At 62.8% G+C, this 27,923-nt stretch overlaps 1 protein-coding gene across 4 annotated transcripts; it reads right to left on the reverse strand.

The window, feature by feature from the left end:
• Nucleotides 1–392: 392 nt before the first annotated feature.
• Nucleotides 393–27,918, reverse strand: SBF1 (SET binding factor 1). 4 transcript variants are annotated; one of them, XM_045464881.1, is made up of 41 exons: nucleotides 27,697–27,918; nucleotides 21,425–21,510; nucleotides 20,946–21,083; nucleotides 20,553–20,711; nucleotides 20,357–20,467; nucleotides 19,677–19,782; nucleotides 19,430–19,562; nucleotides 19,245–19,353; nucleotides 19,038–19,151; nucleotides 18,847–18,924; nucleotides 18,293–18,406; nucleotides 18,087–18,215; nucleotides 17,905–18,003; nucleotides 17,594–17,798; nucleotides 17,402–17,514; nucleotides 15,976–16,125; nucleotides 15,593–15,661; nucleotides 15,356–15,514; nucleotides 15,013–15,278; nucleotides 14,740–14,912; nucleotides 14,584–14,657; nucleotides 14,312–14,507; nucleotides 13,944–14,071; nucleotides 13,302–13,480; nucleotides 13,052–13,188; nucleotides 12,728–12,935; nucleotides 12,362–12,558; nucleotides 12,118–12,255; nucleotides 8,959–9,036; nucleotides 8,458–8,639; nucleotides 8,201–8,380; nucleotides 7,825–7,926; nucleotides 7,563–7,748; nucleotides 7,360–7,486; nucleotides 7,135–7,265; nucleotides 6,834–7,064; nucleotides 2,266–2,373; nucleotides 1,966–2,177; nucleotides 1,187–1,274; nucleotides 944–1,075; nucleotides 393–856 (listed from the first exon to the last, which is right to left on the reverse strand). In XM_045464881.1, exons 1-41 carry the CDS (start codon nucleotides 27,749–27,751, stop codon nucleotides 758–760), a joined length of 5,679 nt encoding a protein of 1,892 aa, XP_045320837.1. In that variant the 5' UTR covers nucleotides 27,752–27,918; the 3' UTR covers nucleotides 393–757. The 4 variants fall into 4 exon arrangements, with proteins under 4 accessions (XP_045320837.1, XP_045320834.1, XP_045320838.1 ...); XM_045464878.1 differs by lacking the exon at nucleotides 27,697–27,918 and adding an exon at nucleotides 27,210–27,360; XM_045464882.1 differs by lacking the exon at nucleotides 8,959–9,036.
• Between the last annotated feature and the right edge of the window lie 5 nt (nucleotides 27,919–27,923).

The following is a 27,923-nucleotide window of genomic DNA, read 5'->3' on the forward strand; positions in this document are numbered from 1 at the left end:
GGAACAAACAAATCTCAGCCACCCATCCTCCAGCCATTCTGACTCTGTCTGCTCTCCGGACAGCCTTCTGGGGGCCACACAAATGGCCGATACCAGCTCCCCTTAGTGAACTACTGCCCTCCTCACGTCACACCTCCAGATGGCCACCTTCTGTCTGAGGGCTGCTTGGGTGGGGACGGGGGAGGTGTCTTTCTCTTGGGCTGTGCCAGCCCCAAGGCCACCCCTGAGGGTGACTGGGCACCAAGCTAGGCCCTGATGAAGCTGCCTCCACCCCCAGGGCCATGGATTCCCTAGGAGCAGAACTCGGCCCCCACACAGTGGCCCTGGGCCCTGGACCGAGTGGGTGGCGGGTGGCGGTGCTCTGGGCAGGGCGAGGACACACAGGCATGTGGTGTTGTTAGTTCTCTCTTTATAGACTCTGGTTCTAGGAACAGGGTGCCTGCGGTTGGCCAGCTGGGACCAGCACGCTGACGGGCGGGGGGGCTGGGCAGGAGCGGTCTATTTACAGGCCCGCCGCGAGGGCTGTACCATGGCCGCCTCCCGGCCGGCGCTCACCCATAACTCCAAAATAAGTTAGAGCTGGCCAGGTGGGCGGGGGCGGGCAGGGGGGCGGGAGCTGGCAGGGACTGTACACATAAGTTTGGGGGCGGGACCTCAATACTGTCGAGGGTGGGGGCTGTAAACATGGCCGGGGGGCCCTGCCCACCCCTAGTGGTCTCTAACGACTGGACGCAGAGCAGCCGGGGCAGAGCTGGGCTCAGGCATCTGACAGGCAGCTCTGGATCTGGTCCACCCACTGCTGGGCTGAGGGCACGTCCTGGGCACAGAAGTTGTAAACGCGACGCGTCGTCTTCACCTGGGGATGGCGGGTTGCTGACTCCACAGTCCCACCCCCACAGAGCACCCCGCCCCCCGCCATCCCTGGGCCCTGGCCACAGCTCACGTCAAAGAAGGCTTTCTCGTCCACGGTCTTGGGGGCCCCCATGGTAGGAGTGCCAGGAGCTACTGCTTCCACTTCGGCCAGATCGATGACACCCTTGCACTCCGTATCCACACGGTGGTCATAGTAGCGGAGCTGAGGGAGGGGGTGGGGTGGTGTGGGGAGAGCAGGAAGTCAGGACACAGCCCCTCCCTCTCCCGAACTGCTAACCTCTTTCCGCCCCGCTCCAGCCCACCGACCACTCACCTGGTGCTTGGTCTTGTCCAGAACGAACCAGCGGGCCTTCCAGGGCTTCATGAAGGCCCCCTTCTTGTACAGGGTACCCTCGTAGGACCTGAATTCACAGCAGAACCAGGGACTGGCTGGCCGTCAGGGCCTGGACAAGCCCAGACCCTAGCAGTTCCCACCCCAGCCCTCGAACCAGACCAGCCCCAGAAGCAAGACCAAGGCTCCTGCCCCCAAAGAGCCCCAAGGCTGGACTGGCCAGGAAGGCCACGAAGCAGCCTTGGGTTTGTTCCTAGTAAGGAGATGGAAGAGCAGCCCCCCACCCCTCACCTCTGGCATGACCGACACCAGAGAGGGTCCCGCATCAGGACCTCAGAGCAGCAGCCCCACATGTAGCAGGCAGGTCTGGGGAGGTAACTGTAGCAACAGGGCCCCCTCTCCAGACCTGGAAAGTAGGATGTGGTCTGCCAGGCCCCAACCTCACCCGGTACCTTGCCTGCCCTCACAGGTACCCCAGAGCTGCTGCCCCTCTGCTCCTCTGCAGCCACCATGGCTCAGCTGTGCTCACTGACCGGTTCTATGGCCCAAACCCCTTCTAAGCCCTCCCGCTTCTCCCTAGCAACTGTCAGCTTGCGCTCGCTCGGCCACTGTTACAGCCCCCCCCCTCTCCCCCGATCCACCTAAGAAAGGGCTAAAGTTCCCCAGGGGCACCCACCCCCAATCTGAGAGCTGTCCAGCACCCAGAGCCCCCAGCGCAGAGGACCCCACGCTGACGCGGGAGGTGGGAGGTGTGCTCACACCTGTTCTCACTCTCAGCTGTCTGGAACTGGCTGTACAAGGTGCTGGTGCTGCGGCGGGCGGCCTGCCGGGAGCCGGATGCTGTTGAGCCGCTGCTCTGGTCGCTGTCCAGGCTGAGGCTCAGAGTGGAGCCCACAGGCCCCTCCTGCAGGTACACACCTAGCGAGCGGCGGTGGTGGGGCACGCTGGACACCAGCAGGGAGCTGGGGGTGCCCTGGGGGCAGGAAGAGGGCCTGTGTCAGGGCTGGTGGCCTCCACTCCTCCTGACAGCAAGCTCACCCTGGCCACCCACGCCCACTCACACGTCCATCTGGCCGGCCTTCCAGGCGCTGTGCAGCCTTCACCCGGTCCCAGGTGTCCTTCCAGCGTTCAGGGGGTCGCCCCAGCTCTGTCTCCAGCCGCTGTAGCTCCTGGGGGAGAGTTGGAGAACTAAAATTATTCAGAAAAAAATATCCAGACTGGGGGCGCCTGGGTGGCTCAGTCGGTTGAGCGTCCGACTTCAGCTCGGGTCATGATCTCGCTGTCCGGGAGTTCGAGCCCCGCGTCGGGCTCTGTGCTAACAGCTCAGAGCCTGGAGCCTGTTTCAGATTCTGTGTCTCCCTCTCTCCCTGCCCCTCCCCCCACTCATGCTCTGTCTCTGTCAATAATAAACAAACATTAAAAAAAGTAAAATAAAAAAAAAATATCCAGACTGAAACATGAAAAGACATAATCATGGAAAACAGGAAAGCGAAGTGACAGACTGGAGCACTAAGTGGGTTAAGGGTAGGGGGATGGGCAAAAACCATGATTTGGGCGCACCTGGGTGGCTCAGTCGGTTGAGCATCCAACTCCTGATTTCGAATCAGGTCATGATCTCATGGTTCATAAATTCAAGCCCCACGGCAGGCTCTGTGCAGACAGTGTGGAGCCTGCTTGGGATCCAACCCTCCGCCCCCCGCCAATCAATCTCTCTCAAAAATAAACATTTAAAAAAAATAAAAATTAAGAAAACAATTATTTGGAGACAACAAAAGCTATTTCTGCAAAACTAGCAAGAGGCAACAAGCAACATAATCAAGCACTACAAACTCCAAACAAGATAAGCTGCACACACACACACACTCCTGGATATTAGAGAAAAATGGCTAAAAAGCAAAAAGAAAATCCCAAAACCAGCCAGAAAAGAAAAAAAGCTATGTTCTCTTCAAAAGAGCAAGAATGTCATTGCCAGGTGACAACATTTTCAGCCACGACAGTGACTCAGTCCTTGGCTAATCCTCCTGCCATGAGCAGCTACAGAACTGGACAAGAACAGGAAGTTGTTTACAGATGTTGGACAGTCAGCAGTGTAGCACTGAAACCCTGGGATGGGACCACACCAGGGAGCCCTATAATCTTCTAGCTCTTTGCCTGGCCAGAATGCCGGGAGGTGGAGCCCAAGCAGAGCACTGCGTCCTGAGCTAAGGAGGCAGAGATGCGGGGCTTGGGGATGCTGACACACATGGGTCTACAGGGTGGCATGTGAGAGGGGAAGGAGTGGCACACAGAGCAGGAACCCTAGAAATCCAGAGGCCTCCTGGAGCCTTTGGCCAAAGTAAACTGTCAGGTGCCAGGCAAGATGTCACAAGGCCTGGCAGAGAGCAGCTATAGGAAGCTGTGAGCTAAATCCAAACTCTGGAGGCTACACAACCTGCAGGAAGATGCCGGGGATTCCCAACAGCCAGAGTGGATACCCTCGCTGAAGATCCCAAACCTTTAACTGAAACCCTGGAGAGGCCATGTCTGAGTCGGCCTCTTCTAACTCTAGGAGGAAAGCTTCACTAGAACTGCCCTAATAAAGCCGAAGAACAACCCTTGAAAAAAAGATCTAAGTGACCCACAAGTTCATTAACTGAGTGCAAGAATAAAACTCAAGATGCTTTAAAGGAAGACCACATAATCCTGATCCTCAACAATGCAGAATCCCCAATTACAAAAAATTTACAAAAAAAATTATTAGACAAAAAGGCAGGAAAATGGGGTCCACAGTTAGGTGAAAAGTTGAAAGAAACAGACCCAGAAAAGAAACAGGTACTGGAATTACCACGTAAGAAATTCAAAACAGTTGTTATAAATATGTTTACGATGTATAGTAAAAGATGGACACAATGGTTGAGCAGACGAGAATCTCTACAGGGAATAGAAACTATATTTAAAAAAAGAAGCAAATAGAAATTCTGGGGCTGAAAATATCTAAAATGAAAAATTCATTAGGTGAATATTAAACGTAAGTAGATACTAAACGTTAGAAAAGAGCAGTGAACTTGAAGGTAGGGTTGTGGAAATCATCCAAAATGAATAGCAAAGACAAAAAAAATCAGAGGGAAAAAACAAAACACAGCTTCAGGGGCCAATGGGACAATCAAGTCCCAGAGGAAAGGAGGGAGACATGGTGCAGAAAAAACTTCTTAAAGAAATAATAGCCTTGAGGTGCCTGGGTGGCTGAGGCGTCCGACTTTGGCTCAGGTCATGATCTCCACAGTTCGTGGGTTCGAGCCCCGCGTCGGGCTCTGTGCTGACAGCCCGGAGCCTGGAGCCTGCTTCGGATTCTGTGTCTCCCTCTCTGTCTGACCCTCCCCTGCTCACACTCTGTCTCTGTCTCTCCCTCTCTCTCAAAAATAAACATTTAAAAAAAAAAAAAAAAAAAAGAATAGCCTAAAATGCATTAAATTTGATGAAAACTATCATCCCACACAGATCTAAAAAGCTGAAAGAGCTCCAAGCAGGATGAACAGAAAAACCCCAAATGAGGGGCTTCCAGCTGGCTCAGGCAGAGGAGCACACAACTCGATCTGGGGGTTGTGAGTTTGAGGCCCGTGCTGGACGTAGAGATAAATAAAGAAAACCTCATAAAAAAAATAAGGACACAACAGGCCCAGAGCCAAAACCCATTTCGCTTCTCCGAGCTCTCTGCTAGGCTGGGCTGCCACTTGCCGCAGATCTGGCCTCAGCTTCTCAATGTCTCTCTCCCTTCTTTGGCCAAAAGCGCACTAAGTTGTCTCCAAGGTCAAAGCATCCGGCAGACAATGGCAAGGCAGAGCCAGCAGAAATGGACAGCTGGCTCCATGGCAAACGTGGTAATTCGGCGTCAGCTAGTGCAGCCGCTCTGCCGTGCGGGTGCATATGGCAGCCAGATCGAGAGGGACGGAACCACAGGAGTGGAGGGATCAGTAACTGTCCCAGCTGGCGGGATACTGGATTGCTGCAGAACCAACCTGTAAATGATGCCAAGTGAAAGCACTGTGCACCTATTGAAATACGGCGTGACTGAAGAAATAAAGTGCATTGGAAACTTTCAAAACAGAGACACAACACAGACGTTTCCAGGTAAACAGAAGTTGAGGGAACTATCACCGGCAGACCCGCGTCACCAGAAATGCCCGAAGTTCTTTGGGCTGAAGAGAAATGAAACCAGGTCAGATGGACACTGGAAATAGCAAATGCAGAAGGCTTTTTCCTCATTTTCTAACTTTTTTCAAAACAAAGTTGACTACATAAAACACAGTATGCACCATGTGCTTCCATCGTATGTAAAAGAAAAACCCGTGAGGACAGAAGGGGGTGAGCGGGCGGCACTCCTGTATGTCCCGTGTGGAAGGCGGCACAGCCAACCCAAGACCGACTGTACCTGCGGACGCTGACGGCCACGAAAACGAACACAGGGAGGTACAGCTCAAAAGCGGAGCACAGGAGGTGGCCGAATACTGTAAAATGATCAATTGTTACGAGGGAAAAAACAGCAGGAGTTCAAGCCCCACATCAGGTGTGGAGATTACTTAAAAAAAAAAAAAAAAAAAGAAGTTAGGCCTCAACCCAACCATGTCAATAGCTGTGTAAAGATACTAAAAATTTCAATAAACTGTCAGATTGGATAAAAATAACACCGCACGCTGAGTACAAGACACTGAGCTTAAACATAAAGAGACAGACCCGTCAGAATTAAAAGTATAGACGATGACCGGCCACACGACGCTGGTTGTAAGGAAGCTAAGCACGATTCGCATCAGGTTCCAAGACCACGAGTGTCGCCAGAGATAAAGAGGGTCTCTTCTGCTCTCTGTGCTGGTGGGTCGCCTCTGTCCACTAAACCATGACCCTGTGTTCCCGCGAACCCCAGGTGACAGGTGCCTTTAGGCCAGGCCGGGTGCTGGACTGACATACGTTACTTTGTTCACACCTCACCACCTCACCGTCTCCCCGACGGCCAGGAGTCGACATCCTCTTCCCAGAAGGAAACCAGCTCCAAAGTGCTTAGGTAACCCTCCCACCCCCCCTGCCCAGAGCTACACAGCCAGTGGACGTGAACGGAATGCAGATCCTGTGTCCTGGGTGTGAGGCCCGCCGCGGAGCACTCTGGCAGCTGGATGCCACCCGCTGTCACACCTCAGGCCTCACACCCACAGCCTATCTCACGGGGCTCTCTTCCCTCTCCCAGGGCGCCTCTGCCCTGGGGGGATCCTGACTCCTGAGGCCCAACAGCAGAGAACAGCAGAGGGAAGGCGAGAGAGACCCTAAACGTCAACCCCAAGCTTCCAGGCCCACAGGGCCAGAGAGAAGCCAAAAGAACTGCTCGCACTGGGGTGCGTGGGGCAGGCTGGGCCTGGGTGTGGCCAACAGCCAGGTGCACCCAGGGAACGGGCGCAGCAGTCTGAGGGAGGGCAGGAACGGTCCCTGGGAAAACCCATGGTCCCTGAGGGTCGACTGCACAGGTGATCAGAGACAGCGCCTGGGCCCAGAGCAAAGAAGCTGCGCCCTGAGACCCAGGAGTCCCGGACCATGGCCACTGGACATCAGTGCCTGCAAACACGACCCAGTGTGGGGTGGGGGGAGGGCAGGGGGCTGCACACACCTCCAGGAGACGCGAGATGGCATCTGGCTGGGCTCGGGGGCGGCTGTCGTAGCAGGGCCACACCACGCGACGCCTGCTCTGGGGAGCTCCCCCATCGGGCCGCTCTTCTTCTGGGGGCTCAGGGGGCCCCTGGGCCAGCTCCCAGTCATAGGGCGGGCCCTCGGCCAGCGTCTCCTCAGTGTAGAAGTCCCACACCTTCAGGTTGGACACGTTGCTGTAGGGCCGCAGGACCTGGGGGTGGGTCCGGCGTGAGGAGCTGGGCTAGAAGGCACCCACCCGCCCCGACCAGACGCCGGCTCACCTCTGTGTCCTCGGGCGCGTACATGTAGTTGTAGAACACAGGTGTCCTCTTGCTCAGCCGGTCCACGTACTCCCACACGGACCTGCACGCCTGCTGGCCCCTGCGCTCTCCCTTCTCCTCGTACAGCAGCCCTGCAGGGGCAGCGCTGAGCCCCGGCCGCCCACCAGGCCAGCCCCAGCCGCCCAGCCGTCCAGCCGCGCCCCGAGGCCCAGCCCTGCCCCATACCCAGCTCGATGCGCTCGTAGTCCGAATCGAGCAGAAAGGTCCTGAAGCGGCGGGACGCGTGGTGGTAGCCAAGGAACTTGAGGTAGAAGGGGCTGAACTCGAACTCCATGGGGAACTGCAGGTAGACCTGCGTGAGGCGAGGGGTCAGGGGCCGGGCGCCAGGGGCCGGCAGGCGTGGCGCCCACACACGGCCACCTGCTTACCTGGTGCACGCAGTCCAGGAACTGCAGGAAGACGGGCGTGAGGCCGCTGCTCTGCCCAGCCAGGGTGTGGGCCCCGCGGTGGCTGAAGCGATGGCCGAACGACAGCCACTCCTTCTCCACCAGCAGGCGGAAGCCCTCCAGGGTGCGGTAGAAGGGATCTGACAGCAGCTGCACCAGAGACACCACCTGCCGGCACCGGCCTGTCAGGAGGGCGTCCGTCCGGGGGACCTGGTCCCGGCTGGCCCCGGCGCCCGGCACACACCTGGGTGGTGATGTCCCAGCCGTCCTCCAGGCTCACCAGGACGGAGGAGCCCGAGTCGAGGAGCTCCACCACCAGCACCGAGACCTGCAGCAGCTTGTGGATCTACACGGACGGGCGGCCCCTCAGCACCTCCCGAGGCCCACACGCAGGCCTGAGAGACACTCCCTGTCCTGGAGGTGCCCAGTCCCCCGTGGCCTCCCTCCAGCAGACAGCACCACCACCCCGGTGGGACGTGTCCATCATCCTCTCCCAGGGCCCAACACCGTCAGAAGAGCAAGCCAAACCCCATCTGCCCTTGGCTCTGGATGAACAGGCACCCCCACGCCACCCCACCCCCCCCCCGGCCCCGGCCACAGCGGGGGCAGGGCTCACAGACCTGGGTCAACCACTCTGAGTCCTCCAGCGAGCGTAGGAAGGAGGCAGGGCCGGGCTCGGCGGCAGGGCAGCCGGGGACACATGCCTTCAGCAGCTTTTTGAAGCTGGCCTTCACCTGCCGTGCCTCAAACACCTCGATGGGCACCAGCTCCCACTGCTGCAAGGGATCTGGCCGCACGCCCTGAAGAAGGCCAGCTATGGTGAGATGCGCCCGGGGCCCTGTGCCCCTGCCTGGCCCTGTGCCTCCACCCCGGTCACCTTGAGCTGGGCTTTGTCCCCAATGATGTAGAGGGCTGCACGCTGAGGCCGCAGAAAGCCTGGGTCAGGGGGGGCCCCATTAGCCTGGGGAGGGGTCAGCATGTCTCTGCCTGCCAGCCGGGAGCCCACATCAACGCCGAGCCCGCCGCTGCGCCCACTGGCCCGGACACTGCCCCATTTACCTGTGCAAAGAAACCAGGTGAGTGCCTGAGTGGGCCTGGAGCACCACTTAACCTGAGGCTGAGCTCCCCAGGCACAGCAGGGGAGGCCAACGGGACCCCAGATGGACCTGTGTTTGTGTTAGGGTCAAGTGCTGGGGTGGGACTCGGGGCCTCAGGCTGTTATTAGTGCCCTGGGCTGAGGAGGACTGGGTTATGCTGATCGGTCACAGGGGCTGTTAGTGCCAGATGTGGGGGGACGTTAGTGCCCACGACTGCTCAGTCACACAGGGGTCATCAGCGCCAGGTGTGGGGGAGCCAGCCTGTGTGGCCAGTACGGTACCTCGGGGAGTGGTCCGTCTGGAGGCCGAGGCCGCCATGGGGTTGGACAGCGTGGTGACCCTGGCTCTGGGGCTGGGCACTGGGGGCACAGCAGAGAAAAGGCTCAGGCCTGACCCCAGGCCCGAGGGTGTGCCCAGCATGAAGGGCCTGTGGTCCGAAGGGACCAGCTAGAGGGCTGGGTTCCCACCAAGACCCCCGAGGGCCCCAGAGATAGCGAGGGCCGATGCCAAGGTCCTCTGAGCTCTCTTGGCCCTCAGGGACAGGCCAGGGAGCAGAGGGCCCAGTGGCAGGTAGGATCAGAAGAGAGGTGGGATCCCTGGGCTCTCCTTCCAGTGTCTCGTCCACAGCCCATCCCTGTACCCTCGGCCCCCCACAGGCACTGGCCAGAGCTGCTCACAACACACACCAGCAGGAGGAGCCCATAAAGCCCAGCCTAGAGAGGAGGAGGCCTGGAGCCTCGGAGCTCCCAGCCCAGAGCCACGGAGGCCAGTTCATCCAAGGACAGAGGCAGGCCTGAGCCCCAGGGGCGGCGCATGCTCAGTAGTGCCACCTGCCCGAGAGCCAGGCCCCAGGCTTACAGGCTGGGATGGCCCGGCCAGGGGGCACAGGGAGCCCAGATGAGGAAGCTCCACGGTGCCCTGGGCCCCAAAGCCTGCTCCCTGCCCCATTCCAGGCCGACCCACCTCCGCTGAGGGCAGCCGGGCACCATCCGTACCCACCATGGCAGTCGCCACAGACAAGCATGACACCAGCTGCCACACCACAGGCAGGAGGAATGGCGCTCGCAGGAAGGACGCAGGGTGTCCCTCGTGACACGGACACAGCCTGGACTGGAGCCCACAGACAGCTGAGGCTCTGCACGCCCCTGAGCAATGAGGGAGAGGACCCATTCTCTGAACTCAGGGGGACACCAGAAGGCAGCACCAGTGGGCTTTGGGGACAAAGATACCCAGGCAACATTAGGGGAAGACACAGGCACTGGGGACAAAGAATCGGGGGGAGGGTGCCACCTGTGGGTGCTACTCACAACGGCTGGAGAAGGCAGAAGGCAGGACAATGGTGAAACCATAAAACCTACTTGATGAAGGACTTTTGTGTTTAGAAAACCAAAAAGCACTTCAGCTACAGAGAGGAAAGTTCCCAGCACAGAAACAAGAGAGGGGCAAGGACTGCCCCTGCAGAACGGTGGACACCAAGGCTGACCCTCCCTGTAAGTGACCACAAGGGCACCCTGGCCACCCCTGTTCCAGGCCCGCTTGGCCCCAGGGCCCAGCAAGTGGTCACAACAGACGTCGCTGGAGGGCAAAACACCCTGTAGTGGGAGCCAAGACCACACAGGGACAGAGGCTGGTGCTCAGACGACAAAGGCAGTGCTGTGCAGAGCGATGCTGCGCGGGGACCCTCCTCAGGCCTCGACAGGGAGAGGCGAAGGCCCTCGTGTGTTCTGGAGACCCTCTTGCCACAGGAAGGGGTGGGAGGGCCACTGTGAGGCCCCGTGGAGTGGGCACAGCAGGAAGAATCAGCAGGATGTGTACACTTCCAGAAGGTTCCACCCATGGGTGGTGCCACCAGCCCCCAAAACCCACCCGTGCACCCCAGTGCATCTGGAGTTGGGGCAACAGCAAAGAATGCAGAGGAGCACGAGAATAGGGATTGGGGGGGGTTAGGCAGGCGTGCCAACGAGTGACCCGCACGTGTGTCATCCACCACCTCTCAACACACGACAGCCAGGACGGCTCCAGGTGTGGCATCAAACCAGGCATGGCAACCAGGCCTCCCAGGTGGACACCGTCAGCACATCTGCTGAGGGCCAGGCCAGCACAGGGAGCCTCACGGATCCAGGGCCAGGCCCCAGGCACAGACACTCAGCCTGGTCTGGACAGTGATGGCTGGAGCCCCGGGTCCAAGGACTAACCCTCAAGGAGCCCCAGTGTCTATCAGCCAGACCGAGAGGGTGAGGCAGACCGGGCCACGGCACCCGTAGGGATCCAGGCAGAAGGACGGGGGAGATGGGCTCATGGGATCAGTCGGGGTGAGACAGGGCAAGGAGACAGGGGCAGCAGAGGATGGGGGCACACGGAGGAGACGGGACAGGGGAAAAGGGGGAAGGTCAGGTCAGACAGGGGTGACGGGCTGGAGGGGGTGGGGGAGATGAGGGGGAGGATGGGGTCAGGGAGAGGCAGATGGGGTCAGCTAAGGGGCAAGCGGGATACCGAAGTGACTGCCGTGGAGCAAGGGCCCTGGAGGACGAGACCGCCTGTTCCGACACACCCTCCTCCCCTTACAGAATGGGGGCCACGTGTCCTCCAGGCCCCCATCAGTGTGCTCTCCCATCTGAAAGCCTCTTCTAGAACCCAACACAAACATGACTCACCTCCCCAGCAAGGTCCCCGCCTGTCCCCAGGAGGTCAGACCAGCCCTCTCCAGGGGCCACAGACCCCATGAGCAGCAGCACGTGCCCTTGCATCACTGAGCATCTCTGGGGCCACCCCGCACCGGTGCCCCGACGCCCAATGGTGAGAGGGCAGGGTCCACTGGTGGTCCCCGAGCCTGTGCCCCAACCTCCCAGGCCTGGTGCCTCTGCTGCGCCCTGTGACAGCAAGACCCTGCCACACAGGACAAAGGGCAGGCCGGGTCCTAAGGCCTGGATCCACCGGGGCAGTGAGTCCAGGGGGCGGATGTTGAGGGTGCCTATGGTCGGGACAGGGACAGGGAGACTAGCAGACAAGGCTCGAGGAGCCAGAACAGATAAGAAAGGTATAAAGCAGTCAGACGGCTTTGACAAAGGGTGGGCCAGAGTGACAGCCGGGGGGGGGGGGGGGCGGGACCGCAAGGAGGGACAGAACAAAGGGATCAGCCACAGTGACGGGGGGGGGGGGGGGGGGGGGGGGGGGGGGGGGGGGGTGGACAGGACAAATGAGGAGGAGGGACCAGACGGGGGTTTCAAGCGCGGTGTCCCGTGACCTGGAGACCCTGGAGGCAGGCCATGGGCAGGAAAGACACGGAGCTCGTCCAAGGCAGGAGAGAGGAGCAGTCCGAGTAGGGTCAGGACAGTCACCTGACCCCACGCCCCAAACACTCTGCCCCCTGGCCGGCCCACCTTTCATCAGTGCCACCACAAAATCTCCCGGAAGCCCTCCCACCTTCAGGCACCCCTCACCGTGGCTGCCCACGTGGGTGGAAGAGAAGCCGCTGAGGGTATTGCGCCCTGACGCGTCTGCGTAGCGGGGCATGGAGCTGACCACGGCCTGCAGGTACTTCTCCTGCTCTAAGCTGCCCGAGTCCGCCTGGGACTGGCCTGTGGGAGGAGGAGGAGGAGGAGCTGGAGCCAGGCAGGGCGGGGCGGGGTGGAGGGCCCAGCCGCAAGCACGCACGCATGCACGCACAGCGGGGGGAGTGGATACCTGGAGAGGGCGCGTTCTGGGCCTTGAACAGGCCAACAACACCCTTGCCGTGCAGGCCCCCGGAGCGCAGCAGCACGGCCTTGGAGCGCCCGCTGCGCCAGCACACCACGGGGAACCGGTTCTGGCGGTAGCAGCGGGAGACTCGCTGCAGGGCGTTGTCCTGGACGCTCTGGGGGACGATCAGCAGCCCCGGGTAGCTGCGAGGAGTCAGACTTGTGAGGGTGGCAGGCCAGCCCTGGATGCTCCGCCAGGGGCCCCTGGTCCCACGGCCTCCTAGGGGCCACCCCTGCCCGCGCCCTCTGCCTTCCGCCTCCACGTGCCTCTTCCGGACAGGAGCCACGGCGTGGCTGCACAGCGCGTGCTCACCTGCGGCAGATGGCGTACATGCGGTTGACCGGGGAGATCCGGAAGGGCTCGGACTTGGCTCGGCTCAGGCTACTGCTCAGCGTGCCCAGCCCCAGACGCTGGTAGTCCCGGCAGCACGCCCGCTCCACCAGGCTGCTCATGGTCATGCGATCCGAGGGCTTCAGGGCCGAGGAAGGGGTCAGCGTGCTGGGCTCCAGCTCCTCCGACACTGGGGCAGGCCAGGCACACGGGGGAAGTCACCCACAGACCGCCCAGGCCCCAGCCCTCCGCGTGGGGGGGGAGGGGGTCTTCGCCCAGACCACCTGGGGCTTCCCGTGCTGCCACCTGAGATCTCGTCCTCCTGGTCATCAGGAGGTGGCTGGCCCCGCTGCTCCCAGCTCGGGGGGTTGTACTTCTTCCGAGTGACGTACTGCCGTCCGATGGTCCTCTTGGCATTCTTCACGAGGTTCCGGGACAGGGTTCTGGGGGCGGGCGGGCACAGGGGTCAGCAGAGGTGAACGGAAGGGACAAGGGGACACGCCCACGGTGCTTCTGGGAGGGGCGGGTGCCCTGGCCTTGGGGCCCAGCTCCACACCTGAGGGAAGGGCCCTTGTCCTTGGTGGTGCGGGGCGGCCGGCCCGGCGTGTGGGCAGAGCCCAAGGTGAAGGCAAAGGTGCCCCTGATGTCTGGCGGGTACCGCAGCTTGTGCAGCTGCTTGCGGAAGAGCTCGGCGCTGTCAGACCCCACCTCCTCGTCGAAGGCCATCTTTAGCAGCTGCAACAGACAAAGGCCCTCAGAGGTCCGGGCGGCCTCCCCGGGAAGCCGTGCACGCCCGGAAGCCTGGCAGGGGCATCCTCCTGAGGGACAGCAGGACGCGCAGGGGCCGCTTATTATGGTGTCTGCGGCCGCGAGGCTGAGGAACCTGGTCCTTCGCCACGCGTGACGGTCATTTGCTTAGGTTTCAGTGGTGCGGGGCACACAGCGCACGTGCCAGACGCAGACTCGAGGGTCAGGGCCCCGCAAAACAAACAGAAGAGCCCCAAAGGCCAGCACGTCACACAGGCAGACGGCACCGAGCCAAAGCACAGCAACTTGCGCATAGACACAGAAACCACAAACGCCGCAGGAGACGTCCGGCTCAACGGCAGCTCCCAAGGACGAGCCTGAGGGCTTAGCTGCCTGCCACACAGTGAGAGCCACGAGCCAGGGGCCCTGCCCCTCCCCAGTACCCCCGCACCTGGAATGTGCAGGAACGCAGCTGCAGCCCGTCCTGCAGGAGCTGGTCCACAGGGGTCTGCACGCTGATGCGCTTCTCCTTGGTCAGCGCGGCCACCGGGAAGGAGCGGACCACCACCTGTTCCCCGACTTATCACAGGCCGGGCAGTCAGGGGGAGGGGATCACAGAGTCTTGGGGTACCAGAACTATGGGGGGGTCCCGGGCAGGTGGGAGAGGGGCAATGACCTATCTTGCGCAGGGACCCTGCACCCCTGAGAACGGGAAAGAGAGAGGCAGGAGAAGTCCTGTTCACTCACCCCCCGGGCCCCGGGTGGGGAAGGGAGCGAGGGAAGGGAGGCCGGGGACAGACAAAGCGTCCAGAGGCTCACCCAGGGGGTCGGTGGGCATCCCCGTGAAGATGACCCGGTACGTGGTGAGGAAGACGGCGCCCTCGGCCGGGAGCAGAGCGGGGCCTCCCCCGCTGCCCCCCGCACCCTCCTCACGCCCATCTGGCAGCAGGTAGACACGCAGGCCGTCCAGCACACACTCCTCGCCGGGCAGCAGGCGTGGCCGCAGCAGTTTGGGCTGCTCAGGGACAAGGGTGGCACCTCAGGACACGGCCCAGGCCCCGGTGCCGCAGCCCGGCCCGGCCCCCACTCACCTTCTGGATGGGGGGCAGCCTCTTGCTCTCGCGGTGCACGGCCTCCAGGGTCTCAATGTGCATCTGGACGATGTCTGGGAGAGAGCGGTTTTCACGCCCTGGGCCCCCACGTCTGCTCGGCTGAGGGGAGTGTTCCCACACCCAGACCCCCCATACCTGGCACCATGACATGCAGCCCCTTGAGGTGGTCGCTGGTGACCCCACTCTCTGTGCAGACCTTGTCCACAAAGCGGTTGATGAAGCGGACCACGGCCCCGGCCACGTCGCAGGTCTCCGCGTCCTCGAAGCCGCTTTCTGTGTCGTAGCTCTCCGCCACGCTGCCCGCCATGCTAGGCCAGGGAGGGGGCGAGGTGGGCACAGGCCCACCCCACCGAGCCCCCCCCCCCCCCCCCCCCCCCCGCCACAAGGCCCGCGGAGCCCCGGCCGCACCTGTTGGTGACCAGGCTGTTGCTGGCACTCTCCAGGTCGCCCAGCCCCGCGCGCTCCCGCAGCAGGCGGCTCTTGCTGCTGTCCAGGGGCAGCAGCAGGTAGCTCATGCGGTTGGCGTAGTGGATGGCCTGGCTGAACACCGTGCTCTCCTCCTTCTGCACCAGCTCCTGCTGCTTCTCGCGGCTCAGGGTCGGCCACAGGCGCCGCTGCTCAGATGCCACGTCCAGGGCAGAGCGCTCATCCTCCCGTGCAGACAGCTCCCCACCCTGCTGCGGCACCCGCAGGTGAGCCAGGACCAGGCCGGGCTGGCCCTCGCGCCCCAGGCCCAGGGCTCCCCGCGCACCTGCAGGTGGTCTCGGTCCTCGGCGGGCTCCAGGTAGAGGGCCCGGATGTGGGTCTGCACGTCCCCATAGAACATGGCCTCCCAGAACTGCGGTGTGCTCCACACCACGTGCTCCTGCACGCAGCTGTATGCGAACTGGGTCACTCCCGGGCTCAGCTTCTGCAGGGGCCAGGCGGGGGACATCAGGCACAGCAGGAGGGGCAGCGGAAGGACCCCCGGGGCTGCCCCGGCACTCACCCGGCAGAAGGCCGTGACCAGGGGCAGCAGGGCGGCCGCGATGCCGTGCTCGTCCAGGGAGGTACAGTCCTGCAAGAGCCGTGAGCCCGCTGCAACCACCCCCCAACACCTACTGTGTCCCGACTGGCACTTCTGCCCAAGCAGCAACTCCTACCACTGTCCCCCGTCCGTCTGCACCGGCTCCCTAGAGGCTGCCCAGGGGCTCAGGGCAGGAGACCCCCTCCCATAACAGTTCTCTCCCCCAGCCGCCAGCCCCACCGCAGACCCGGATCTCCCCAGCTGTCAACGTTGCCAAGAGAGGTATCCTTACGGGTAGAATGGGGAGCCCTGCCTGGCCTGACCCTTATGGCCACACGGCCAGCAGCGGGGAGGCCCGGCCTCACCTGCAGGCAGCAGTTCATCATTCGGACAACGAAGTCAAACTGCTGGTGGTCCAGGACCGCCCGGTTCTGTTGCACATGCAGGTGCAGCTCCTGGGTGAGGCAGCGGCGGGCCGCGCGCCCTTTCAGAGCCCTCAGCACAGCTGGAAGTAGCTGGGGACACGGGAGCGTGGGGGTTGGGGGCACGGGCCGAGGAGGGCACACGTCCAACCGTGCCCTGGAGGAAGGGGGGGAGGCACAGGGCACAGAGTCCGGGAGGGGAGGGCAGTGGGCACCTGGAGGGCCAGCGCCCAGGCTCTAAGCACAGAGGAGCTCTGGAAGCTGTCCAGGTCAGGCGTGTCCAGGCTCCGGGAGCTCCCTGCCCAGTAGAGACTAACACGTCAAGCAGACCCAGCCCTCCACACACACGAAAGCCCGTGAAGATGGAGACACCACGTGTTCACAAGCCAGTGTACAGATGTGCCAAGGAGGCCCCTTGGCCCTGAGCTCCAGCACACACCGGCTGCCACATCTGCGGCCCCTCTGTCGGCCAGGCCTCAGTGTCCAAATAGCACAAGCCTAATGCAGAGCTGGTGGCCGGCTCAGCACGAGGCAGGCCACAAAGGGTCACAATCTTGTTCTCTAATTATTTTTCTTTTTTTTGAAGTTTATTTTTGAGAGAGAGGGAGAAAGAGAGAGAGGGAGAGAGAGAGGGGAAGAGGGAGAGAGAGGGAGAGGGAGAGAGAGAGAGAGAGGGAGAGAGGGAGAGGGAGAGGGAGAGAGAGGAGGAGAGGGAGAGGGAGAGAGAGGAGGAGAGGGAGAGGGAGAGGGAGGGAGGGAGGGAGGGAGAGGGGGAGAGGCGGAGAGGGGGGAGAGAGAGAGAGCACCCCAAGCAGGCTCCATGCTGTCAGCACAGAGACCAAGGCAGGACTCGATCCCATAAACCATGAGATCACGACCTGAGCTGAAATCGAGTTGGACGCTCAACCAACTGAGCCACGCCGGCACCCCTTATTATTTTTCCTTGTAGAACAACTAGGGACCCTGTAGGCCCCTCACAGGAGACTGTGCCGCTGTGAACAAAAGACACATTCAAACTGGCTGTCATGAAACCCAAGGTGTTCACAAACACCACAGAGGGCAGTTTTTACCAATTAAAAAAACAAAAAACAAAAAAACGCCTTGTGTGGGCCTGCACTCTTTTCACGAAGGATGAAGGAACCCAGCAGCAGAAACCTCTCGCGTGTTCTGACGTCTAAGAGATGAAAGGTCCGTCTTGCGAGCCGCCTCGGCAGGCTCTGTCCAGCTGCGCTAAGGAGGGAGCCTGAGACCCGGTGTCCCCCTGCCCCTCCTCCCCTTCTGCCCGCCCAGCCCCTGCCAGCTGCCAGCAGGTGGACTGACCCGGGCTCGGCGCTCTCCGCCGGGGCTCCCCGCCCCCAGCCGTCCTCACCTTCTTGGCCTCCAGCATCTTCCCCTCGAACACGTAGGAGATGCAGTTTCGAACCACCTCCAGCCGCCGCGCGCTGTTGCCGTGGAGCCCGCTGCTCCGCTCCAGTATGGCGGCTGGGGAGCAGAAGCTGCATTCACCTCTGCCCTCGTGCCCACCCTGGGCCACGCTAGGGGCCCCCTCCCCATTACGCACTCATGGGGGGCCCCGAGGGCACGGTGGTCCTCCTTTCAGCCTTCACGGCCGGGGGTGCGCCCTGCATCTTGGCAGTGGCCTGGTCCACGATCCACTGCACCACGCCTTCGTCCAGCCGGGGGAAGGGGCGGGGTGCCCGCCGCAGGTGGCTGGCCTCCCCCGGCTTCTGTACCTTGTGCATGGCCACGGCGGGATATGGGTTCTCCTGGGGGGGACACGGGCAGGTGTGGGCAGGCGGCCTGACGCCAGGAGGCGCGATGACCCAGCTGGGCTGGTCCACCACCCCGCCCGCCCCGTGCCACCCGCCATACATTCTTGTAAAGCTGCTCTGCCAGTTCTTTGACGTGACGCAGGACGCGCTGGGGGTGGTTCTCATCCGCCCGCATCCGTGCCACCTCATGAGCCACCAGCTGGGGGAGGAGGCAGGGTCAGGAAGGCCGGGCAAGGCAGGGAGCTGGTGGTGGGAGCTCCTCCCACCGGGGCAGGGGCACACCTCATCAAACAGGTCCGTAGGACGGTAAGGGACCCCACGCTCCGACACGAAGCCTGCAAAGGCCATGCCCTCCAGCACCTTCATCAGGAAGTCATCCTCCACCAGCCCCCGCTGGCCCAGGAAGGCTGCCTAGGGGCACACCAGGGGGTCAGTCCCTCGGCACTGACTTCCTGCCTGCCTCCACCCCTCCCCCTCCCGTGGCCCACCTTATGAAAGCGGATGACAGGCTCCGGGTGGATGCGGACCATGTGCAGACACCAACGATAGCCCTGCAGGAGCTGAGCAAAGAGCCGCAGAAAGACGGCACGCAGTTCCTTGTCCTGGGGCACAGGTGAGTGCGGGTGAGCTCTAGGCCGCAGGCCCAGCCCAGCCCCAGCATGCGGCAGCCCTCCACCCACCCCAGGTTCCACCTCTGCGCACCAAACACGCCTGTCCACGCCGTGCCCAGGCCTCCCAGGCACCTCTGCCCCCTCCCGCCCCTCCACCCTTCCTTCACACAAAGCCACAGCGACTCCTCTAAGACCCAGTGTCGAGAGCCACTCCCGCACAGGCCCCTCGAGGACTCACACACGCACACACACACACACACACACAGCCCCCGCCAGCGGCCCCCTGCCACCGGCCCGGAAGGGGTGGCTGCACAGGGTGCCTGGTTGGCCCTGCCCGCTGGCCAGCGGTGGCAGCAGACCTGAGAAGAGGCTGCAGGCCTAGCGTGGCCCCCCCCCCCCCCACCCCGCACTGGAGCCGCAGCGACCCCCACCTGCATCTTCAGGGAGGAAGCGTTGGCCGAGGGCGGTGGGAAGGCGAGGTCTGCCAGCTCCAGCTCCGGGTCCAGGACCTGCAGCGGCAGGCGGGAGCGGGGTCCGCTGCATACCAGTCCCGGGCTCTGCGGTCCCCTTACTGCCAAGCGACCCCACCTCAGCTTCCCCGAAGCCACCGGTCCCGCCTCACCATGCTCAGCACACTGTGTGTCTGGCTCTGCAGGGGCTCCGGCAGGGGTGGAATGTGCACACACTCGGGGACGGTCACCGTCCCTCCATCGAGATCAGCGACGATCACATCCAGCTGGGGACCAAAGGGAGCAAGCGAGCGGTCAGGGGCCCGTAGCCAGTCAGCAGGGCCGGGAACGGAGAGGCAGGCACGAGCCGCAGGCCTCACCAGCTCTTGGGTCTCTGCCTGGAAGGCCGCGTTGACGCCGATGATGAAGGGGGTGGGTGTGCTGAGCACCTCCAAGAGCTGTGCCGGCAGGATGGGCACGTAGGTGAAGCTGCAACAGACCAGGGCTCAGCCCAGGGGGCCCAGGGGGTGGGGCCGGGGAGGGGGCGAGGCGGCAGCGGAGGCACCTGTATCTGAGGGGGAACAGCAGCGCCAGGAGCCCCCGGCAGGCGTCCGAGAGGCGCTGGTAGCTCCGGGACAGGAAGAGCACCTTGTGCTCGGTGAGTGCGGCGCAGAACAGAGACAGCACGTTGGTGATGCCTGGAGGGAAAACCCAGGCGTGGAGGGCCGGCGCCGTGAGAACCCCACCTCTGACCGCCAGCCCCCGGGGAGAGGACAGGGAGGGCCGTGCAGGCTGGGGACGCCCGGGCTCACCCAGCTGGCGGAAGAGCAGGGCCACGCTGCAGCGGCTGATGGGCAGCGAGTCGGCGAGCGGGGTCTGGATAACCTGCCGGTCACCAGCCCCCAAAGAGATGGTTCTCTGTGGAAAGAGAGGGGCCAGTACTCAGCTGCTCCGACCAGACCCGTGTCAGCCCGGAGCTCCACGGGCTGAGGTGAGACCGGCCAGGACAGGCGGCATGACATGAGGGAAAGGCCGCGCCTGGCCCGGCGGCCTGAGCAGCGCTGCAGAGAAAACTCAGGGCCTCTGACCTGGGGCAGGGTGGGGCCTGGGTGGGCAGAAGAAACAAAGAATCCATACCACTCCATCCTCAACAGAGTCCAGCTGCACGGGACAGACAGGCAGAGAAACACAGTTAGACGCACCCACACGTGGGGATACTGACCAGGGAGCAGAGAGATAAGCGGACACCGGAGCAAGAGGACACAGAAACTGACAGATGCCAGGTGGGGAGCCAGGCAAGACACGGGACACACAGGCGAGCAGGCAGGGCCGAGAAGGGACGACAGGTGACGGCAGCACCAAGACGCAGGACAGTGTCCATGCTGAGCCCAAGTGCCCGAGGACTCCAAGTGCCTCCAGGCCGCAGGCTCGTGGCCTGGGACACCTGAAGGGCCATTGCTCTGGGTGGACAGCAGCTGCCCCCAAGACCCACCTGTGAGCCCCCAGCCAGGGGGATGATGCATGTGAGCAGGTTCCCGATCACGTTCTCCAGGCCCACATTCAGGCCCTCCACGTGGATGGTGTAAATGAGACCCAGGCTGTTCTGCAAGGACCACAGATTGGAGAATGGCGGCACATCCGGCGGGGGCACCCCGTGTCCGGCCTCGGGCCCTGGGCGCTCGCCTCACCCTGAACACCTCCGCGTGGTCCAGTCGAGATACCAGCACCAGTGTCTTTGGCGCGAACAGCTGGCCAGGTGGGCCGGGCGTCACAGGCGAGAGTCGCACCGGGCCACCCTCGTCCGCCTCCTCCTCCCTCTCGGTGGCGTCCTCTGTGCACACCACTTCCTGTGGACAGAAGCCCCGTTTGCCCAGCTCTCAGGCAGGTCCCACGAGCCCGGGGGAGGCAGGGGGAGGACACAAGTGACTCAGACGGGACCAGCCCTCTGGGAACTCCGGCTCCCGTGGGGTTGAGGCCCCAGGACCTGCCACACACGGGGAGACACCGCCTTGGACAGAGGCAGAGGGCGGTGGCCACAGCCGGAACCCCTTGCGGCTGTACCCCAGAGCCCCCAAGGTGACCTGTGTGGGCTCCGCCGGCTCCCAGAAGGTCAGGCAGGCGCAGTAGTGCCGCTCAGAGTTGATGTCGGTGAGGACAGCAACAAAGAAGGTTGGTGGGTTCCTCTCAGGACACAGCTGCCACCCACTGGGCTGGCAAAACTGCAGGGAAGGGTGGGTAGGGGTCACCAGTGAGCTCACCTCAGTGAGGGTCACCTCGCCCTTCCCCACAGAAGGAAGTCACGGCCCCTGGTCTCCCCGCGTGCACAGAGAACCTTGTGACGCAGGACGTGGTCTCTGCCATCACGAGGGAAGGACGACATGACACAATGTGGGCACCACGTACCCTGCCAGCCAAGCCCAGGACCTCCCCCCTCCTCCCCCCGCAGCAGCCCAGGTGTCCCCTTATGCGTGGCGGGGGCCGGGCCCCGCGCAGGCTCCTCACAGTCCCGGGGAAAACCAGCGCCGGCCTGCCCACCCCCATCTCAGCACCCCCGACTCACCAGCTCGATGCCCTGGGGGAACGGGTTGTCTTCCCAGTCCTTCTCTGGGAAGCGCTGCAGGATCTGGCCCTGGCCTTCCCCACTCCCTGAGGACAGGAGCAGGCAGTCAGGGCACCCACCACCTCCTGCACGCCCACCGAGTCGGGGGCCTCGAGGGTCACAGAGGACACATCCTACTACCCTGGCTCCCATCTGGCATCAGCCCAGCCTCCACTCCCAGACCTATCGTTTCCCTAAAGATATCTTATGAGGGGAGGACCCCCAGGCGGCCACAGATGCCGGGGCTCCCAGAGTGCACGGAGAGAACCCCCTGGCATGGGATGTGGAGTCCTGAAAGCCGTGGGCTGGGCCAGGCCAGGCACAGAAGCCCCTTCCCAACACGTCGATACCCCCAGCCGCCCACTAGCAGGTCCGCCCTCCATCGAGGGGAGAGCAGCTCTGGACGGTTCCACAGCCAACCACCAGCTTCGACACCTGCCCCCCCCCCCCCCAACCTGCTAGGTAGTGAGCACCACGATGACAGTGGGCACCCACCTCACTGCCAGCTCTGGGCCCACTCAAGAGGCACAGGGGTCTCACACCTGTTGTCTGAGCCGGAGGAGAGGACACCCAGGCCTGAACTGCCACTCACACCACTGCCTCCGAGACGGACAGGCCCAGCACAGGACCCAGAGAGGGGTGGCAGGAAGGATGGAGACCAGGTCTCAGGACACCCACTAACGGAGGGCCCTCCTGAGTGCTGGGGATCTAGCAACTTGCAGGGGTCTACCCCCTGCCTGGGCAGCCCTGGGTGCCCTGGGCCAGGGAGAAGGTCTGGGGGCAGGAGGCCCAGGTCCGCTTCCCCCACTCTATGCCCTGGGCACGACTCCCAGCTCAAGTCTACACTGGTGGGGCCAGAGGCCCCTATCTCTTGTTCACCCCCGGAGAACCAAACCAAGAGGCATGATGAGGGCCGTGTCAGGGGGCCACTCACCTCAGATCAGTGGAGGAGGGACACAGGCCTCTGTTCTACCTCCAACTCCCAGCCAGGCTAAGACAGAAGCCTCCCCACCTTCGTGTCCCACACGTGACATGCAGGTCCCCGCACAGACCGGCTTTAACACTACTGCCCACACTAGCAGAAGAGCGGGAGCAAACAGGGAAGGAGAGGCACTCGCACGAAGCTTCTCTGAGGGCCTGCCCCCAGGCCCTGAAAGCCAAGGCGCACGCCTCCGAGGGCCTGATGGATGCAGCCCCCCCTCTCCCACCGCCCCAGACCAGCCAGCCCAGTCCACGCTGAATGTGCACAGGAGCTACAGGCAGAGCCAGGGGCCTGGGCACCAGCCTGGACGCCTAGGCAGTGATGAGCAGACCCCAGGACCTTGACAGCAGAGGAGCTGGGCTACGATCTCTGGAGACCACCCACCCTCCAGATCACAGAGGCAATGCCAAGGAGGTCGGCAGCAGGCTGGTTGTTGTGGGGCTGGAGGTGGCGGTGGGGCGACGGAGGGCCGTGACTCTGACTCACAAAACCTCAGTTTCCTGCTCCCCTCCCCCTCCTGACACTCTGAAGAGAAGCGGCAGACAAGAGGAGGCAGGGAAGAGGGACAGGTGTGTCTGCTGGGCCATACCTATCCACACAAAAGCACACATATACACACGCGGCCCACTGCGACAAAGCCCCTTGGGGTCCCTCCAGGCCCACTCCCAAGGGCCACCCTCGACAGGTCCACGCCAGCTCACGGCTTCTCTCCCCACCCACTCCCCCAAGGGCTCACTCGTGCGCAGCCCCAAATCACCATCTGGGCCCAGGCCTGGCTGGCACCCAGGGCTCACCCAGTTCTTGCCACGAGGCAGTGGGCGGAGGAAGGAAGAGGGGGTGTGTGCAGATGGGGACAGCAGCCTCTGCCCCACAGCCTCCATCCCAAGGCCAGGCAGCCTTTGGAGAGCGGCTGTCAGCAGCCTCGCCCCCCAGGGAAGCAGACAATGTAACTGGCCATTGTCCACCCCCCCCCACCCCCACCCCATTCATCCTGTGAAACATCAACTCCCACTTGCAGGGCTCCGCCCTCTGAAGAACCAACCGGAGGCTTTCCTTGAGCTGTCCCAACTGCCTATGCCAGCAAGCATCCCCCCACCCCCAGCTCCTTCTTTGCACCATCATGGCCCTAAACTTGCCCTTCAGGTCTGCCCCCTCCTCCAGGAAGCTCTCTGCACCCTGCCTGAGCCTGGGGCCTAGAGTCGGACCCCCAGGACCTCCCTCCCTCCACTACACCGCCCCGTGATTCCTGATGCACCTGGCTGGGCCAGATGGGAGCTCCAGAAGCAAGAAACTACGTCCCTGGGTCCGTGGCCACACCTGTACCTGGCACAGACTGCAGCCTAATTAGGGCTTGCTGAATACATCCAGCCAGCTACACGACCATCCCCCACACCCAGGCCCACTCACACCCCACAAGCAAACAGGTTCCTGGGTCAGAAGTGCAGGGAAGCTTTCGGAGCCCCGGGGGCTCCGGGACAGGCAAGCCCTTCCTGGAAGGCCACATCGTGGAGAGGCCCTGACCCCTGCTCTCTCTCTGCAACCCTCCCTGCAACCCAGCCCACACCTCAGCTTTGCGCTATCAGGGGCCAGGCCCCAACTCGGCTGCTGGCGTGCACAGGAGGCGGGGGGGGGGGGGGTACTTTGCCATGCCTCTCAGTGTCCCCCACCCACTTGAGCCCTTGTGGCCACGGAGGTGACCTGCAGTGGCTGAGATCCCTGCCCCACCAAGCTTCCTGCACCTCGGGATAGCTGGGAGGGCATCCCCTCAGCCCTCGGGGATAGAACTAATCCAACAAGCACCATCATGTGTCCCGGGGCGGGACTCTTCGGGGAGCCTTAGGAGGAAGGGCACCAAAGTCCCCTGAGACACAGATGGGGACAAGCACTTCCTCTTGCAACCACGTCCCCGCAGCCAGCCGTGTGGGGGCTGCAGGCCTGAACACAGGGCGAGAGAACACAGAGCACGCGTTCTGTCATCCGCTGGCAGTGGCCGTCACCAGTGCCAGGCTCCGACGCCTGGAGGCCCGGCCCAGGCCAGCACGCACTGTGAGCAGAGGCAAGGGAGGATGGCAGCCTCCTCTGCTGCCCCGCCCGTCCCTCCACACACCGCGGCACACGCGGGTGGGTGGGACTGGCTCAGCTATAGGAAGAGGGTGAAGGAGGGACGGGACCTTCCTGCTGCCCCACCCACCCAACCCCAACACACAGGCCATCCCACCGGCCACAGCAACAGGATGCGCCAGGGGCTGAGGCTCTCCAGAGGTCCTCCCCAACCTCCCCCCAGGCAGACCAGACTGGCTCCCGGGGTGGGGGCTGGAGATCAGCTGAGGCCATTCCAAACAGCCCCAACCTGCTCCAGAGGGCAGGAACATGGGTGGAGAGAGTAGACGGGGCCCAGGAATGTGGCCCGCTCAGCACAGCCAGGACTGAAAGAGGCCAGGCCATGGGACAGAAGGTCTTCTTCTCAAATGCTGGGATGGGGGCAGGGAGAGGGCCACCAGGAGGGGTCCAGCCCCTCCTCCCTGGTAGACCAGCTGCCTGGTCAGATCAAGAGTGTCTTCTGCTCCCAAAGACACACCCTGGCGCTAGCCACACGCTGTGTGAGATCAGCTGACCGCTCTCAGGGACCTCCGAGGCCAGAAGCTGGGCACGGACCATCTGTCTGGCCCCCACAGTGTCCCCAGAGCTGGGCCCGGGGTGCAGGTGCTAAACCCATGTCCTCAGTGAAGGAGCTCCGACTCCCCAAGGGAGGAGTCTGCACTCTGAAAGTAGGGGTTCCGTCCAGCCCCCTCCCCATCTTCCTGCTTACAGAGATCCACCAGGTGGCAACCATAAAACCAGATGCTTCCTCAGGCAGGACTCCTGCATCCAGGCCCTGCGTCCACCGACTCCAAATGGGATGTCGAGATCCAGGCCAAGGACAAGCTATCCACCACTCCTATCCTCGCCACTGAACCCAGGAGACCCGCATCCCTGCCCTGATGTCCTAGGCCTGCCAGCACACAGGTTCCTATACCTCCAGCAGAAGTGCCCACTGTGCCAATGCCTATGGGTGTGCACACACCTGCTGCTCATCGTTCATAAGGCATCCATCATTTCCTGGAACTTCACACTCGTGTCCACCTCATGCTCATGGAAGCCTGGGAGGTCTATGTGACTCATTCCAACTCCAGATGAAAACGCCGAGGTGCAGAGAGCTGGGAGACTGGCCTGAGGTCAAGGGCTACGAAGTGGCAAAGCAGGTACCACTGACTCCCCCCCCCCCAACACCCCCAGCAGTATTCCTACCACCTGACTCTGCCCTCAGGTCTACAGCCAGGGTCCCAGGCTGTGGGCTGATTTTTCCCAGCGATGCACCAGTCCTGCCAACAGAGGCCCTGAGGCTGGTTGGCCAGCCAGCAACTGACCAGCTCCCGCACGGAAGGCAATGGTTAGGTAGCTCCATGGCCCCCACCCCTCCTGCAGTGGACAGCTTGGGAATCCCTCCTTCCTGACACTCAGGGTAAGCAGGAATTATGGGTTCCAGCTGTCTCCCCTGTCTTCATCAGAGACCACAGGTGCCAGGGGTGCCGAGTGTCACAGCCAGCTTGTCATGCCACCTCTCCCCTCACTAATTCACCTGCCACCACCTGGCCTCTGTCCGCAGTATCTGCCTCCCCAGACCCTTCACACACCCCTCTCCGCACTGTCAGCTTCCAAGCCCACTCTGTTCATGTAGCTCCTGCCCTGGCACCCAGCCCAGGGCCCCTCACACTGGGGCAGCCCCTTGGCCAGCTTTGTTTCCCTGGATCCCATGCACCCCTGTGCTCCAGCTGGCATGGCCTCCTCACTGCCCCCCACATGCACCTCGGAACAGACAGTTCTCTCTCTGCGGGCCTGTACAACACTGACAGCGAGCCTGACGCGTGCAGACTGGGAGATGAAGACAACTGGTTCTTGCCTGCAAAAACTCCCTCTCTGAAGGAAGACACGCTCACGACTGAGGGTGTCAGGGGATGGATCCTTGGACAGACAGGAGCAGAGAAGAGGAGCGAAGACTAAAAGAGCACTGAGGAAGGTCTGGAGTGTGCAGGGCCCAGCAGGTAGTCTCAGCAAGAAGCAGAGAAAAGTCTGGGTCCTGGGTGATGACACGGGCAACTAGGCTGATGAGAAGCAGCACAGATTGGGGGGCTCAACCCCACCTTCAGTCTCAAGGGTAAGCCCCACTGACCACACAAGCCTCCCCGGATGACATGCACCGTCCCCTCGTTGGGATTTGAGCCCACAGCTTCATTCTGGGTTAGCCTCTGTGGGGGCTCAGACCAGGCGATCAGCCTCTCGCCTGACTCCCCTTATGAATGAAGGGAAGAGCAAGGAAACCTTGGTGGGCTGCTCGGAGGAAGAAATGAGATCACGCACACACAAAGGGCTGTGCAGGGCCTGGCACACGGAGCGCACTCCCCAAGCCACTGTCTCCATGGCTGTTGCTGATGTCATTGTCAGGCTCCGTTTTCTTCTACCCCCTTGGGCTGAAGGGCTCTCAGACACAGGCAGTGACCCTAGACATGGACCTCCTGGACATCGGCACCAGTCACCACAACGATCCCCCACCCAGGGCTTGGCTTGCAGACATGAGGACCGCAGGCCTTCTGCCAGGAATGCTCTTCTGTCTCTCCTCCTCACATCACCTCCTGAAGTTCTCCCAGTTACGGCTCAAACACCACCTCTCCATGAAGTACTCCTTAAATCCCAGCCCTCTTCTGCATCCCACCAAGCCTCCCTGACCTGAGACATCCCACACGGGCGGGGCGGAGGCTTCAGACCAGAGGCACTGGGGGTCAGAGGAGGGGCTCGCAAGCGAAGGATCCGTGCTCCTGGAGGCAGAGCCACCCGGCGGTCTGCCAAGGCAGAGAGGGCCCATCCCACCCAACTGGGAGAGGGGAGGCCGAGCCGGCTCAGGGCCCTCCCACCTCCCCGGCCCACGCCAAAGCTCCGCCTGACCCGGTTCTGCCCTGAGTGCCGTGGGCAGGTTCGGCTCGCCGTGTCGCACTGCCCTGCTCTCCTCAGGGCGGCCGCTCCTCCCTGACCCCGGTCCCCAGCCTGGCAGGTGCCCCAGACGACCCTCGCGCTGGCGCGACGGCCGCGGCCCGCCCGCCTCGCATGTCCCCCGCGACTGCCCCGGCGCACCTGTCCCGCCGCCCCGGCTGACCCTTCTCGGTCCCCAGGCTCCGGCCCTCCGCCGTCAGCCATCGGCCGCGGGCCCGGCACTCACCGCGCGGGTGCGGCCCGAACGCCACCAGAACGAAGTAGTCCGCGAGCCGCGCCATGGCGAGGGGCGCGGGCGGGCTCCGCGGCTCGGGGACGCGAGGGTGGCGCGCTCATGGCCCGGCCCCGGCCCTGGCCCGCGCTCCCCGGACGCCCTGGGCCCGCTCCGCGGCGGCGGCGGCCAGGGCTCCCGCCGCCATCTTCCCAGCCAGCCGGCCCGCCCGGCCGCGCCGT

Source organism: Leopardus geoffroyi, chromosome B4, assembly GCF_018350155.1.
Source record: "Leopardus geoffroyi isolate Oge1 chromosome B4, O.geoffroyi_Oge1_pat1.0, whole genome shotgun sequence".
Taxonomy (NCBI): domain Eukaryota; kingdom Metazoa; phylum Chordata; class Mammalia; order Carnivora; family Felidae; genus Leopardus; species Leopardus geoffroyi.